Genomic DNA, 16,081 nt, shown 5'->3' with positions numbered 1-16,081 from the left:
TAAACACACAGGTGGAGTGGTCTGATGACAGAATGTGGCTCAAGGCTAAACTGTGGGAACTCCCTCATACTGTCCTCAGTGATTACCGCTGCCTTTTCCCACATACATACACATTCTACAGCAGAGAAGCTTTTGTCACTCACAGACACCAAACACATTATGTGAGAGGATGGCCCTTTTTTCTATCAGGTGGAAAAGTGAAGAACACAGAGAGAGCAGGAAGAGAGAAGGAAGGCAGACAAAACCATGTCAGACCCCCTCGGGGCAGATTTGGTATTGTGTAACATAATCTTGTGCACCCCACCCAGCTTGATCCCTTTTAAACACACTTGTTCATTCTCCAACATACAAAAACATGCTGGCTATACTAGCAGAGCAACACTACTTGTAATCCTGCAGTAAGCTCAGAGCACTTATGTAGGAGCTTTAATTGTGCCATAATTAACTAAAATTTTTTCTTGAGGGCAGAGCAAGTCTTTTTCATGACAGTTTGTTTTATAATTTCCTAGATTAATTTAAATTAAAACAAGATAATCTGCCAATCTTCAGGATGAATAATCTGACTGATCAGACGTGCAATTACCTGACTCACTGAACTGCACCTGATAAATCAGTAATATAACAGCATTCCCTGACAGGGAGGGTGGCGGCTAAACACAAACATTACAAACAAGGCAGGCAGGGTGAGGCCGACCCACATTCCCGTGTAAAAGCACAGACCAAAGATGCTACCGCAGTGTTTTCAAACTGATGATGTGGCCTTTATTAAGATCCAGCCGAGGGCAGATCAGTCAACACGTACAGTGCCGTGGCATATTATATAATGCCTCACATGTGGGTTGTGACAAACATAATTAGCCTTCTAATACATTATTGAATTTGGATTCCATTTAGTTAACCTTCATGTAAAAAAAACAGCTGTGATCTGTTCATGACAACCTGTAGCATGGGATCAATGCTGCCACAAGAGCTCTGACTGTAGATCTGTCTCCTTCTAGTGGGCAGATTGAGACTCTACAGGATTTTAAAACCACAAATGCTGTAAATGTTTTGGCATGTAAAAATGGAGATCTGAAGTAGTAAATATATATATATATATGTATATATATATTTATATACGGAGGTAATGCCTGCTCTGTCATCAGCATCTTAATTACAGTGTCTATTTACATTTTAAACATTCAAAACTGAGGTGACTTTCACTTCAACAGTCCTTTTTGTGTGCCACTCGGTGCTTCAGTCACTGTCTGAGCTCAGTTTAGGCATCAGCACGGACACAGTGATGATGAAATCACAAAAAAAAATTCAAAACAAATCAGATAATACGTTTAGACAAACATTCTTAACATGCAGGCAGCACCATGTCACATCTGCAGCTTGTCTGTGATGCATGTGAGTGACTTTTTATACACTTTGATTTCACTGGATATAAAGAATGAGTATTCTAAAATAATCATTAAGCAAATATAACAATCGCCTTTATGCAAATATATATTTATATAATGGCTAAATGTGCAATGCAAATGTACAAACGCTGATCGACGTCAGTGACTTTGGGATTTCCTTTTGAGCTTTTTGCTCGTTCGTCTTCCTCTGACGATGATGCCAAGCACTCAGAGCTCTGTCATCAGGAGGGCTCTCAGGATCTTCTCTCTGTCCAACCTAATTTCCTCTCCGCTACAGACACAGGCAAATTTAGTATTATTCATTTCAGTATCTCACCAAGAATGAAACATTTGTCAAGAGACGACAGAATAAAAACATGTTTACAATAACAAGCAGGCCCTTTAATTAGATTTTGCTACGGTCTTATCTGTGGAATAACAAAGCAGACACAAAGATTTTGGATAAGAGGAAAGAGTGGGGAATCACAGCAGCTAGCCAGACTTAGCTTATACTAGTATTAACCAAATGCACAACTTTGTTTCCTATTATTGTACATTTATATCATTTATATGGTAAAAATACATTTGAAATTGTATCCAGGAGTTTGTAACAAAGTCTTTGTTAGCATAAAGGAACTTAATGTTACTACGATGATCCTTATATTGTTAAATACACCAGCAGCCCACAAAACACAGGAAGTAAATGAAATACAAGAAAACATTACGCTTTTTATAATTCATCTACACATGTGTTTCTTTATCAAATTAAACTGAAATCAGCAAACAAATCTATTTTCAAATTCTTATTTTCTGTGTTCAGTTTAATGCTGCTAAAAATGTGATGAAGGTAAAATCTGTAGCATAAAGTAAAAGTTTCTTATTTGTTTATTTGAATTTTCTTTCCACCGGAGAGAAGGTGTGTTACCTGTCATTTTGGGCAGCGAGGTAAGGGACGAGGTGAGGGAGCGAGCTACGGTAGTAAGAAGGGGAGAGGTGAGGGGAAGGTGAAGGTGAGGGACAGCAGGGACTACCCAGCTCCAGAGCTGGCATATTATCCACCTGAAACACACACACACACACACACACACACACACACACCCCTCTGTTTACTTACAGATTACACGCAGATGTTGAATTAATCCCCTCATCAGTGAAGTGTAGTGCACTAAACAAATATGCATTCTTAAAGGTTTTAAGTGTGTGTGTGTGTGTGTGGTACCTGGGGGTATATAGATGGCTGAATCTGTTTGTCTAACGAGCTGTTAGATCCTGACTTTGCCATACTCTGAGAGGAGATGGCTGCAAGGGCTTCTGGGAGATTATCTTCATCTTCATGGTTACTGATGAGGAACAAATAGAGAGCCTGGATGACCTACATGACCTGCAGATGCTTCTGAGCAAAATGTCATTATCAAAGAGCAGAGATAGCAGAGCTTTTTGCATCAAGTGGCCAGTGGAGTATTTAATACAGGAGGACAATCTTCCACTCGCAGGGGCCTGAGTGCTTTCTGGGAGCAGAAGTACTAAAAGGTCATGTGTACTCACAAGCTGAACTGTCGGACCAGTCGTTTTCTGCGGTTGCTGCTCGGGTTGGCTTTAGATTGCAGAGTCTCTGACGCTGGGTTGCAGTCTTGCCTGTGAGGAGTCTTGTCTGCAGTCAGACTGGATGCAGCCGAGTCTTGAGACGAACTCTGGTACCTGAAGGTCATACAGAGGACGTCATGGTATGAAGAAAGATGCCTAAACACATCCAAACAAAAAAAAGACTGAAGTACTGACCTCTCATTCAGGGTCTCATTTGAGGCCTTTACTCTGGGTGTTGTTGGAGTTTCCTTCTTTAGTGTGGAGGAGAAATAGTTAAGTGTGTTAGGAACAACAACACAGAGAAGATGGAAGGTAAATGTTCAGAGAGAAGTTAGATCCTCACCCTGAAAGCTGCCTCCATCTGGGCCTTGAGGATGTTACATTTCAGGTGGTCTGGGAGCATCGCTGGAGAAGTGGGCGGGTGCAGAGACTTTTCAGACAGCTGCTTCTCTTCTCCCTGCAGGGGGGAACGAAGGAGAACGGCAAGGAGACATTGGGTAAATATCATTTAGGAAGCAGGACAGGCAAACAGCATGTGGGAAACGTGTCTGACCTTGTTGTCAATGTTGACGTGCAGCGAGGGCCACGGAGGAGAATCACTCTCTGACTCCAGAGCCTTGAGCAGAGACTGAGAGATGTCCAACTCATCAGCGGGGCAGGGAGGAGCTCGACGTTCTAATCGACACACAGTAATGAGCTATGAGTTTTTTGTGAATGAGTTTTGTGGTTAACTCATTAATTCTTAATAAATCTTAATTTGTTTCTTAATCCACAATAAACTGAACATTCTACACATAATGTGTCATTTTACACTTCTTTTGAAATTCCTCCCCCTCCCTTGTTGTATTGTGATATAAACACAGCTTTCTGTTTTTTTGACCTTTGGGTGATCTGGACCTTGAAAAAGAGCATCAGTGTAGAGTCTGGACCTACCAGTGTGTGTGTGCAGCTTTTCTCAGTACTCACTGGTCTTGGTGTGTGTGTGGCAGAGTGTGTCCTGGCTGTGTGTGTGGCGGCGGTGTCGGTGGTGGACTTTGCCAGCATATGAATTCTCGTTCTCTTCAACACTGAACTGGTGGTCTGAGGCGGGACCCGTCAGTGGGAAACTGAGGGATGACACAAGCAAACAAAACAACCCCGCCAAACCCAACAACATGACAATATAATCAATAAAAGAAACAGTAAGCATCACCATCATTGTAATCAGTCCAAGCCCACAGGTTCTTAAAGCACGTGCCTGTGGAAGGACAATGAAGGACGGAACCTTTTTGCATTTTGCATTCATGAACAGTTTATTTGTTTTAGAAGCAATATGGCAACATCCCTAAAGGCAAAATGATTCGAGTGAAGGCAACATGCTATAACAGCAAAAATATTGGCCACACTGTAAACATTGGCTGATTTAGCAAAACCATAACCTGATGTAACATTAATGTAATGTTTATCTTTTCAAAGTCATTGTGAAAGCGAGACACCACACATGCAGGATTCTACTTCACATTTCTATATTACACTCAACTACACTTTATATACATAAAGCCATAAAGCAGTGTAACCCTTAAACAGGACTGGACCCCTTCACCCTACTGAGAATCATGTCTCAGCACTCACATCACTTTAAAGTGATTTGGAATAATGTAGCTGTCCTAAGAGAAAGCTTTTATCATTTAATGCAGATTCGAGATCTTGTGGTAAACAAGGATTAAAACCCCAATAATCACTATATAACATATCCACAAGCAAAGCAAGGCACAAATATCAAACCTGCTCTTTGTCTTATTTGTGAGTATCTGGATCAAGATGAATGACAATAAAAATCATCATGATGATGGATAATTCTGAGCAATAATGTAAAAAAAAACTGAGTGCAACAAATACATTAAGTTTTGAACAGTCTCCAAAGGTGGTATAAAGCGATGTATCCTGGAGAGACTTAAGGTTTGGGCTTCAATTTACAGCGTTTGCCTGTATTTGTGTACACGCTGGCAGCGTGCCACCATTAAAATTATGCAAAATTACCAACAAGCTTCAACATCTCCATGAATGCACAGGAAAACTGGATCGTTTTGATAACTAAAAAAAGTTGTGGAGATTGTGTGGTTTATTTTTAGCTTAGCATGGACCTCACATAAGCTGGTTGCTGGATGGTGTCTATTCCTTAGCAGTAGTTTGTCCACGTGTTGCAGAAATTAAAGAAACTTGGGCTTGGAAACAGAAAAGGCATTCGGCTGGATTTAAAATTTGCACTTCTAGAGATTTTTTTGCTGACAAATTGTAGTTTTAAGGCTTTTACAATCATTTGTGGTCATCAAAGATAGAGAGAAGTGCAAATCACACTGTATGTTTAGATAGTTTTGACCTATAGAATAAACTGCGGCAATAAGCAGTCCTGATGAGCTGGTCAAATAACCAAGCTAAACTACAATGACTAACTTGATATTGTTTTCAGAACAACAACAATCAACATGCATCACTCCCTTTAAGCACAGTATCTTTGCCCCAGTTCTCCCTCCACATGCCCCCCATCTCCCGTCAATGTTTAAAAACCTGTGGCCTGTATGATAAGGACCTTATCACACTGTGAGATACTTTAGGGATAGTTTGTGTTTTTCATAGTCTGGAGACGCCAGCACGGAAGACAAACAATCAATTGTTATGGACAAAGGCAGCATTAAAACCAATTTTATCCACTTCAAAAAGCAGCACAAGTTTAAGTGTGTCCATTGTTTAGAATACTATCATCACCTTACAAAAACAGTATCCATTTAGCTTTTTTTTTCTTTTAAAGCAACCCGATCTCATTAACAGAAACATCATAGTTTGTGTGATTGTATGAGTTAACACGCAATCACACAAAGCGCACATACGTTCAGATCTAAAGAACCGTGTTAAAACTCCAGCATCACACAGTGGTAGCCCGGTGGCTGTGTTCTGTGAGGTACAGTTTTCGTTAATGAGTCTGGTGATTATCCATGAAGCAATATAATTCAGTTCATTGTAGGAAAAAGGCAGCCTGCAGTGATAATATTATAAATATAGCATACAATTTAGTAAACTTATGCAGAAATTTTCAGGTGGTTAAAATACATTTTTCGTCTGACCCTGCCTATTATATTTATTTGCTTGGCTTCCATACTTGCACTCTGCACCATCTATTTCATACAATAAAACAACTAAACTATCCCTTTAAGAAGGTGGACACTTAAACACATGAGGGAATGTGACAAATGGATGGAGACAGGACTAATGAGGATGATGAAGACAGTTCCATCTCCAGAGTTTCTCTCTTTGGAGCACCAGTCTGTGTCAGTTTCGGAGTCAAGTGTTTTGAAGCAGATTCCCGGATTAAACAGAGGTCAAAGTGCGGTCATGACTTTATCCCTGTAAACCAAACTGACGGATCTTGGGACAGTGCCGCTGTGTTGCTCCGGGATGGAAGGATGACTGGAGACAGGACTCACAGCCTCAAACGAAGGCCTGAACATGACAGGTAGATGGAGGATCACACACACACACACACAGAGAAGCATGGAGGCAGACACAGACAGGGTTATGAAGCGTATGAGTGACTTGAAGTGTGACACTGTGGACACATGCAAAAGATGACTCAAATCCTGCTAAGACAGATGGTACATGCATCATCATGATCATCATTCTACAGCAATCTCACAATCATCTAGTCTCTGTGTGATTAGCGGCCTTACCTGTGTGGTGGTGTGTGTCCGGATGGCTGAAGGTAAACCGGAGGTGTGAGCGCAGGGTGGGGCGAATGCCACGGCTCGTGACCAATAGGAATGTTGTGTTGGTACTATAGAGGAAAGAACAGGATTGAAGAGATGCTGAAATCAAATGTTGGCCACTAGGATGAAGCCAGATCAGTTGCTGCTGCACATGTGCGTGAGTGAAAGTGGGTTATCTGAGGTCGCTCACCGGATGCAGGCTGGGATCAGGGCTGGCATGAGAGCTGGGAAAGAAAGACAATAATCACCACAAAGGCCGATTTGCACAATAACTGTAATGCAGATATTAATACACAATTCTGGTCTGGGTTGCTGTGCAGACAAAATACATTAAAAGTGAGAAAAACAACAATTTTGTTTCTCTGTTAGAAAGGGCTATTTTTGTGTTGGAGGTAAGATTATCTGGGCCGTTATGGGGATTAAGGTCAAGGTTAGAGGATAAGGAATGAATGTAATAACTGGAATGTCCTCACAAATACAGTGATGTGTGTGTGTGTTTCTGAGTGTTACCTGATGTGTGGAGGCTTCGCTGGAGAAATAGAGACTGACAGAAAGATAGAAAACACCAGTTAGCAAAGGGAAATACAGGAATGAAAGCAGAACTGCAGGCTCGTCATTTCAATCTTAATCCACCGGCACTTTATTTTTTTTAAAGGAGCTGTCTGTGTATTACTGTTTGTCAGTGCAGACACTCCCATCATTCATTTGTATTCCTACGGCTGAATGATTAATCTCATAAATAAAAAGTGTCAACACCAGCAGTCTTGCGGGTAAATACAGTCTGCAACCTGTATTTGAAGGTTTATGTGGGATAAATTAAAGTGAGGTAGAGGCTCTGTGTGGCTAAGAGAAGGTGGGCATTATTGAGGAGTGGAGTGTGCAGCAGGTGCTTTTGACAAAGCAGAAAGGTGACGCTTTCATCTACCAACCTGGAATTTATAGCAAAAAAGAGCCTAAAAAGAGCCTAAAAGTTGCCAAATTTACCATTTTTTTAGGAAACAACCTTTGAGTTTTCTACAAAGCAAATGTGCTGTTATTTTATGTTAACAGAGCCTCTCATCTGTCATCTAACAGGTGCCGTTAGTCATTCACGGTCTGAATGTGCTGATAAGACACACCTTTCCCCAGTGACTGTGTACGTGAGGGATATCGCTTGCTCGGCCTTCTCTCAAACGTGCTGGCTCTCCTCAGGCGGCCTCCGTGAGTGGCCTGATACTCAGTCTTACCACTGAGACAAACAAACAGACATGAAAATAATTATTCATAAAGCTATAGAAACTTATATCAAATTGTGCAAGATTTTTTTCAGGTGACATCTACTCTCTCAATTCTCAATCATGGCACACAGTACACAACAAAAGTTGAGTTAAAGGTGACACCAGCACCTGATTTTTCTGGATGATTATAACAGATACACTGTTGAGGTTCTTCTGTTTTTTTATCCATTTTTTCCACGCTGCTCTGATTCAGCTGCTCCGACAAGGAGGTGCCCTTCAAGTGTTAGAATTTGCTTTGACCATCTCTGATAATAGTCATAAGAAAACAGATAATACTAAGGGAATATCTCAGTCACCATAGGAACAGATTCACGTAACCATAGATACACTGTAACCATAGATACAAAGGCTCTGTTTTATGTGACATGCTATTCCCCATATGCTGGTAAAGTACCAGTACTGGCCACAAGTAGCAGAGGGGGCCAACTTGTATTAAAACTCCATCAGTGCAGTTAAAGCAGTGTGTGTGTGTGTGAGAGAGAGAGAGAGAGAGAGTCCGTCTCTGTGCTCTACCTGAATCTGAAGCGGGACCCGAGTCTGGTAAAGTCACTGCGGCTGGCCTTGCCTGTAGTGGGCTGGCGTAGCCTAAAGAAGGCGTGGCTCTCCACGGCACACTTCCACAGGGTTTTGCAGCTCTTGGCACTGGCCAGCTGGAACAGGAAGGTGTGCTCCTGCTCCCGACCCTTCATAGCAAAAAAAAAATTTTAATTTTATTAGCATGTAGGCATCTATTTGCCACCGGAATATGTGAACACACACCTGGTCATCATCCTCTACCACCACTAACGTGAGTCGACTCTTTTTGAAGTCCAGTCGAGTGATTTTGGGCCTGAATAGATACAAAGATGACCAAATGTTTCATATTAGTCTGAGTGAGATGAGTAATTAGTGTTCATGTCACGCCCTCCTGCACATCAGAAGTATTATTTCCAGCATCAGATTATTTTAATAAATTAGAATTAGTTATCTGCTCACTTCATTGACTAAATTACAACTAATTTCAAACATATTTCTTATAAACATTGCTCTTGTGTACCTGAACATCACAAGTCAGGATAGGCATTGTGTTACTATGGCGACCAGCTCCTGGCAATGCTGCTGTGTCATTAAACATTTACATACCTGCACACTTTCCAATATTTTAACGAGAATATTCTGCTGTTTATTGATCATTTCTAGTGTAAAATTGCAATCACTAGAGTTCCTTCAAAGTACTTACCAGAAGAAGAGCCCAATTTTGTTGGAGCCCTCAAATACCAAGATGCCAGTTGGAGTTAGACCTAGTGCATATTCTCCTCCATCTCTGCCCTGAAGACACAAAAAGCACACATTATTCTATCACTCACCTCTAATCTGCATTAAAAAAAACACTTAGATTGTAAAATACACTTACACACCTTGACAAAGTGCATATCTACGCCGTACAGTTCCAGCCACTTGCATTTGTTGAGAAAAGAAATCTCTACTTGAGACGGGCTCTTTCCCCTGTGGATGTACAATAGAGTGAGACACCATGTTCACAATCAAAACACAACCACAGCTCCCTGTCACTCTCACATGCTGCATTAACTTTGATGGTGATTAGTGTGACGGTATCTCTGACTCAGACTTTTGTGTATAAGGACTGTGAACTCAGTGTGTCCTTGCCTGGCTCAGACGAGCCCAGTGAAGTGAAGCATATGTGTATGTAATCTAATCCGAGATGGGAGCAATCAGAGCTCGGCTGGGTTAAATACTGCCTGGAATCAATCAAGACCCTCCAGGGATTAATCCCATAATCCTTCATGCAGACCAGTGATAGGAAGGACCAGCCGGAGGAGGAGAGAGCATGGGAATGGTGAAATTAGATGCCCATGTCAGAGAAAATGCTGGTGCTAAATGACTTCCTCCTTTTCAGGGCTCAGCTTTTCACCCCTTTTGTTTCACCCGGCAAGGAGAGAGGTCAAATTGTCACCCTTCAATAAGCAGCTACAACACAGCAGTGTCACTCTGTGATGAACTTTATATTCACCTGAGCTCCAGCCACCTGCTGAAGATGTCCGCCTCCATGGCCTCACTTTGTTTTGGAGTAAAACGAAACTCCGACACCAGCTCAGGAGAGTGCTCCAAAGGGTCGCAGTCTCCCAGCTCACCTGGATGCGCACACACAAAACACAAATTCAGATGCACAATAAGCATGTCAGGGACACAATCAGTGGAGCAGCAGGAGAGGAGAGTGTGCAGTGTGCTGTTCACCTTTAACAGGTCACACCGTTTACTGTGCTGCTGCAGTTATTTAAAGCAACACAGGAACACAACTCCCTGACAGACAACAACATAACACGCTTTATACACTACAGCCTTATTAGCCCAGTATGCTTACAGTGTAGATTCATTCCTGTATCTCTGAATCATTTTGACTGCCTGTGAAACTTTAACAATTTCACTTTTAACACAGCTGTGTAATGAACATCTGACTGCTGTACAGATTTTTTAAAGATAGTTGTCACATAATATACAGCATAAAGACAATAATATGCATAAAATAAACATTTTAAATCTCAGTCACATATCTCATGTGAGTGAAAAATTGTGTGTTTTTTTCAGCAGTAGGAAAACAAACTCCATTTATTCACATAAATGAAGTGAGAAGTCTACTTACTTTGTAAACAATATGATGCCAGCTCCACTGACACATCATACGGACATTTCAGTCTGCAGACACAAAGAGACACTAATGATGAGCTTTTCTCAGTGTGAGCTCCTGAAACTAGAACCTAAACATGGTGTGACGCGTACAGGTTATCATGTGTCAATCAGACATAAGTGTGTGTGTGTGTGTGTGTGTGTGTGTGTGTGTGTGTGTGTGTGTGTGTGTGTGTGTGTGTGTGTGTGTGTCAAGGAGGAGAGGAGCAACCCTTTTCCTAAAATAAGCTGCTGTTCTTGATCTTGAGCTTTATAATAGAGCTGGACTCTGGGGATCCGTGGCCCAGATAGAAGCAGGAGGAGGGAGTGAGGGGTAAAATACTGTGTGTGTGTGTGTGCAGGGAGGTTTGTGTTTGTGTGTAGTAGAAACAGACGGCACTGTGGTGAAGTCCCTAAAAACTCCAGTGGAGGTGACCTGTGTGCATGCTGCTACAGGTGAGTGTGTGTTTTCTCTTCATAAATAAAGAGGAAGCGCACAAACATGACTTGTGAGGACATTTTGTTTGTAATTTTAATAGCATGTTTGTTTAGCTAGTTGACAATAAAACACATTTCAACTCAACTACAAAGCTTCAATTTCATTAAATGTGCAACCAAACAATACCACACTGTATGTTTGTTTTATAAATATATATATATATATATCACGGTGTGTGTGTGTCTTTCATTATTTTTGCAGAGCATTAACAGTGACTTACTTCCCAGACAGGATGTCTTGTCGAAGCTGCAGCACAAACAGATACCTGTTGGTGCGACAAAGCAACACAACAAATGAGTGAGGCGCCGGCAAGACGAGAACATAAATCAATTGATGTATAACAGGCTCTTCCTCATCTCTGACACATAATTTGTTTTAACAAGTCTCTGTCCGATTGGCCTTGATTTGAATCTGCCCATGGCAGCAGAGTAATTAGCCCCACGTCCCCTTTGGACCTCTACAACGGGCTCGAGAGGAAACTGTGTGTGTGTGTCTGTGTGTGACTTTTACCTTGTAAATTCCTCCCGCAGGTTATTTGGCTCTGACGAGTAAAATTTGACTCTGAAGAACAGTCTGAATGGTGGCCCGTCTACAGCATGAAGAGAAACAGGTGGGACGTGATAAAGCGGTAATTTATTGAAAATTAATTTAATCAAATCATGTCTTCATATAATTTATTTCATCCATTTAATCTCATGCATCCACTCGAGTCTTTTCACCCACTCCATCCATCAGTGGGACATGCCCAGAAATCTTTATTCCCCCAATTTTTCTCTGTAACCTACTTGTTTCAATTCAACATCAATCAGTTCAGTTTCAGGTCTACCACGCAGTCAATGAAGAACAACATTCATCTCTCCTCTTCCTCCCCCTCTTCGCTACTGCTACCATTCATCCCCCTGTTACCAGCCAGAGAGCAAACAAGGGTACGGCTCCTAATGCACATGCTAATCACCGTGTCAACATTTGATAATGCTCCACCTGCTCCCCACGTACCTGCTGCCACACTGCACTTCTTCATGCACACACACACACACACACACACACACACACCTAATTAGAGAAAAAAAACATAACACTTACCTCTGATCTGTTTCTTTATTAGCTTGGACATATCCAGCCAGTGCTAAAACACAAAACAAGCAGGTGAGATTCAGGTGATCTGAATCAGTTTGTAATGTAGAAGAAAGGGTTTGTTACTCACTGAGACTTGATCTGTGTCCATGAACTGCAGGCCAAAGTAGTCAGTCTCGACCAGGTCTATGTGATACATGATCTGGTCAAAGAGGTCCTGGCCTTTGGACTTGCTCTGCCACAGGAAAGAAAACTAGAGTTTAATTGTGTTTTAGGGTTGTTGGGATGAACAAGTATTCTTCTATAATCCATCATCATCCAGGCTTTAACCTATGTATCTGTATCAGAGCAGCAGGTCAGACCCATCATGCAAACAACAAGCAGTCACCAGCATGTTTTTTTGTATGCTGTCAATACCTTGACGTTGTGTGATTGGTTAAATGCTGTGAAAGAGCAATGCTGTTTGTGCTGAAAGCAGACGTGACATTTCTCTTCTGCCATGGTTGTTTTTCAGATATTCAGGTCAGCTAACACTGAGTCAAATAAACAATAGGAATTTAACTGTGATTTGATTGAGTTCATTTGGCCATGACGATTGCATCATGAAAATTTGATACCATGACTGTGTTTATTTTTATCTTTTCTGCTGTGGTAACATGATCTTCTCTGATGGATACACTGATTCTTTAAAACTGTGTTAGGAGGAGCATCACTCAGTTCGCAGCCAGATTATCTGATAGACATTGAATTAGAAACAGACCAGGTGTTCATATTAGAGCAGAAGGACATGTAGTGGATGTGAAAGCAGCTGTGTGTGTCTGTCTCTGTGTGTGTGTGTGTGCATCTGGGTCAAAACGAGAAGGACAAGCCCCTGAGGGAAAGGCCATTTTTTTCAGGCCTTTGTCATAAACACACAACCATAAATGTGAGTCAGTGAACTTCAGCACAAATTGCAGCATTTTGTCCTTAACTTCATCAGGACAGTTTATGAGTAGTAAAGCCTCCCCCCGCCCTGCATGAAGACCTAATATGTGACCCATATAAAAAACACAGCGGGTGTGTAGAAAGATGACAGCCTTGTACTTTGGCTCCTGATAACCAGTCCAAACTTCCTGGTGTGTGTTTGAATGTGTGAGGAAATCAGTGGTATTAAAGGATTAGGGACAGGAAAAAAACTCTCCTGCTCATTCTGCTGCATGTAGTTTAGAGAGGCTGATTGAAATCATAGCCTCTATATCACATGGGTTCCCATGCGGAGGCCATTTTGCCTTCACAAAGTCACATGCGGTGAATATTTGACTCTTCCTGTTCGGCCTTGTGTTGCTTCTTTCAGCCTGAAGTGACAGACTAATAAGCTTGAATAGGTGAGTTTTAGTGCTTCAGCATTGCTCTATCAATGCCTGTGGGAAAACAAGGGCGCATGAACAAACTTGTTCCAACACACCTGTGACTAAGCCACCAGTTCGACAAGTCATGTGTCATTTTTAACTGTGAGAAGCTTTGTGTTATTGCTGTAATCTCCCTGTAGGACAAGAAAAAGACTCTCTACCCAGACAACCGACAACGCACCAGCCGAGGTGACGCATGCACGCAACAGCTTCGGTGACACACTCAACCTTCAGAATGAAAACATCTTATGGAGGAAGCCACTTACGCACACATGCCCACACACACAGTCACTCATCCTCCCACCTACTCCGCACCCGCTCGTAGCACTCGTCTGTGACAGAGTCCCCACAGTGTTAAATCAGATCAGGGAGTCAGGGAATAGAGGGAGCACAGGAGGGGAAGCAGGAGTAGAAGAAGAAGAAGAGGAAGAAGAAGAGGAGGGAGGGGTGTGAAAGATGATGAGCAAGGGAGCAAACCACTGAGGGAGTGTAAAAGAAGATTATGAGGGAGCATGGCACAAGGAGGGGGAGTGACATGAGGATGATCAGATGCAGGCAAACAGAGAGGAAAGAGAGTGAAGGAGAGATGCTGCGAACGAGCAAACAGAAGGGGGCAGCTTCAGGTCTGAGCTCAGAGTTCCCTGCAGTCAGAATGGAGAGGCAGCGTGATGAAGTGGCTGATCTCCATCTGGAGCTGTACCGCTCACCGTACAGGAGGACACACTCTGCTACTATTTAGGACACAGTGATGGCACAGACGGTGAAACTTTGGTAACTTATGAGAGTGAAAAAGCTTTTACACACACAGGAAAGTAAAAAATGATTTAATGATCAACCCGATTTTGGGAATATGTGGTGAAAAATGGGACACTTCAGGTCCAAAGATGAAGTCTTAAATGAGCTCATTTTTGCATCACCTAAAGTGAAAAAGGCCAAAAAAGTAATCAGCCTAATTGTTTGTAAATGAAGTTAAAAAGCTGAAAAATATTTTTTTTACACTTTATCCAGTCATAGTTGGCTTAAACCAAGCTTTCATAATCATAAAACAACTCCTGAAAGTGTCTAAATCCCCCCATGACTCCACACTACATAAATCACAGCATATTACATTTCAGGGCTGTGACCCCATCTGTCATTTTTGCAGACCACCAGGCAGTTCAACATGGACCCCACAGGGTCCACGGGCCACACTTTGACACACGGTAGATCTGTGCTACCACCTTGTCTTGCTACTTCTACTCTTGTTTACACACATACACACACACACACACAGCGCACTCACAGGCAAATCCACGTTGACATCCGACCCGTCCAGCAGCAGGACGCGGCAGGTGATGGTGGTCCTCGCCGTCCCTCCCGCCGGGATGTGAACCACAGCTCCACCGCTGACCACAGCGGGCGCGTGGACGACCTGCTGCTGGTGGGCCAAGAGCAGGGGGTTCCCGGTCACCCTTCCTGCTCCTGCTCCTCCTCCTCCTCCTCCTCCCCCTTTACCGTCCCGCTCGTCCCTCTCTCTCGTCTGGAAGCGGCTCCGGGAGCGGCGGCTGAACGTCCGGCGCAGAAAGCCCATCATCTTCACGATCAACAAGGCGAGGAGGTCCGTGTTGTGTCCGTGAAAACTGTTCCACGCAACTGTCGCTGCAGCCGGGGTCCTGTCTCTGCTGCTGCCGCCTCCACCTGCTCGTCCTCCCGGGGCGAGGAGTCACTCAGCAAGCACGGAGGAGACTTCAGGGCTGCCGATCAGTCCTCGGGATGGATGTCGGCAGCAGCGGGGGACTCCAGCCGCATACTAATGAAACTAACGCAGATCGACCACCGAGGCGCCAACCAGTTGATTTCCAATCATTCGGTCCGGTGTGAGCGGCAGGAGTCTGTCACGGAAACACAAGCAGCCCTCCTCCTCCTCCTCCTGCCCCTGTCCTGTCCTCTCCCGTGCACCTGCCTCCTGCTTTCCTCGCTGTTGCGCACCGACTCTAAAATCCCGGAGAAATCCCGTCCGACGCTCCGCAGCGGGAAACCCTGAGTCACACGGGGCCAGGGAGGGAGGAGGAAAGTCGGATCACCTCTGGACCGGAACCCGGTGCTTGTTGTTTCTTATTCCCACCGGCGAACAGAAACTAGTCTACCTCACAGGTAAAAGTCAACCAGCGAAACTGGACAAACAGCATGAACTGCGCCTGCGTAAAAACACAGCGCAGAACAAACTTCTGTTCCTCCCGACAGCTCGACCCATGAGAACAGGACACCCAGCGCCACCTGTCGGTCATAGACCCGCCTGCCTGGGGACAAGATAAGAGTAAATGATTACTTGTTCCCAAGGTGGGGTCCTAGGGGCCCTCAGGGGTCGTTAAACGGTTTTCAAGCAGTCCCCAGCGAAATAAAGGTGTAGCCTAGCTATTCTTCAAGGTCAGCGGCTATCAATCAAACTATTGATATCCTAAAGAATAAAAACATCAGAAAGTTAAACTAA

The 16,081-nt window shown here is 43.2% G+C and overlaps 1 protein-coding gene across 1 annotated transcript; it reads right to left on the bottom strand.

Annotated features, from left to right (window-relative positions):
- Positions 1–1,516: 1,516 nt before the first annotated feature.
- Positions 1,517–15,800, bottom strand: epb41l4b (erythrocyte membrane protein band 4.1 like 4B). Its single transcript, XM_028426529.1, has 23 exons — positions 14,894–15,800; positions 12,354–12,458; positions 12,233–12,275; positions 11,660–11,738; positions 11,370–11,414; positions 10,628–10,680; positions 9,998–10,118; positions 9,384–9,471; positions 9,206–9,294; positions 8,746–8,815; positions 8,500–8,669; positions 7,828–7,937; positions 7,220–7,253; positions 6,900–6,933; positions 6,674–6,777; positions 3,936–4,075; positions 3,523–3,644; positions 3,313–3,426; positions 3,165–3,220; positions 2,931–3,083; positions 2,605–2,725; positions 2,311–2,444; positions 1,517–1,677 (listed from the first exon to the last, which is right to left on the bottom strand). The coding sequence occupies exons 1-23, from the start codon at positions 15,182–15,184 to the stop codon at positions 1,614–1,616; spliced, it is 2,340 nt and encodes a 779-aa protein (XP_028282330.1). The 5' UTR covers positions 15,185–15,800; the 3' UTR covers positions 1,517–1,613.
- Between the last annotated feature and the right edge of the window lie 281 nt (positions 15,801–16,081).

Source organism: Parambassis ranga, chromosome 16, assembly GCF_900634625.1.
Source record: "Parambassis ranga chromosome 16, fParRan2.1, whole genome shotgun sequence".
NCBI classification, from domain to species: Eukaryota; Metazoa; Chordata; class Actinopteri; family Ambassidae; genus Parambassis; species Parambassis ranga.
Note: the sequence above shows the minus strand (reverse complement) of the source record. Positions and strands in the feature narration are given on the sequence as shown.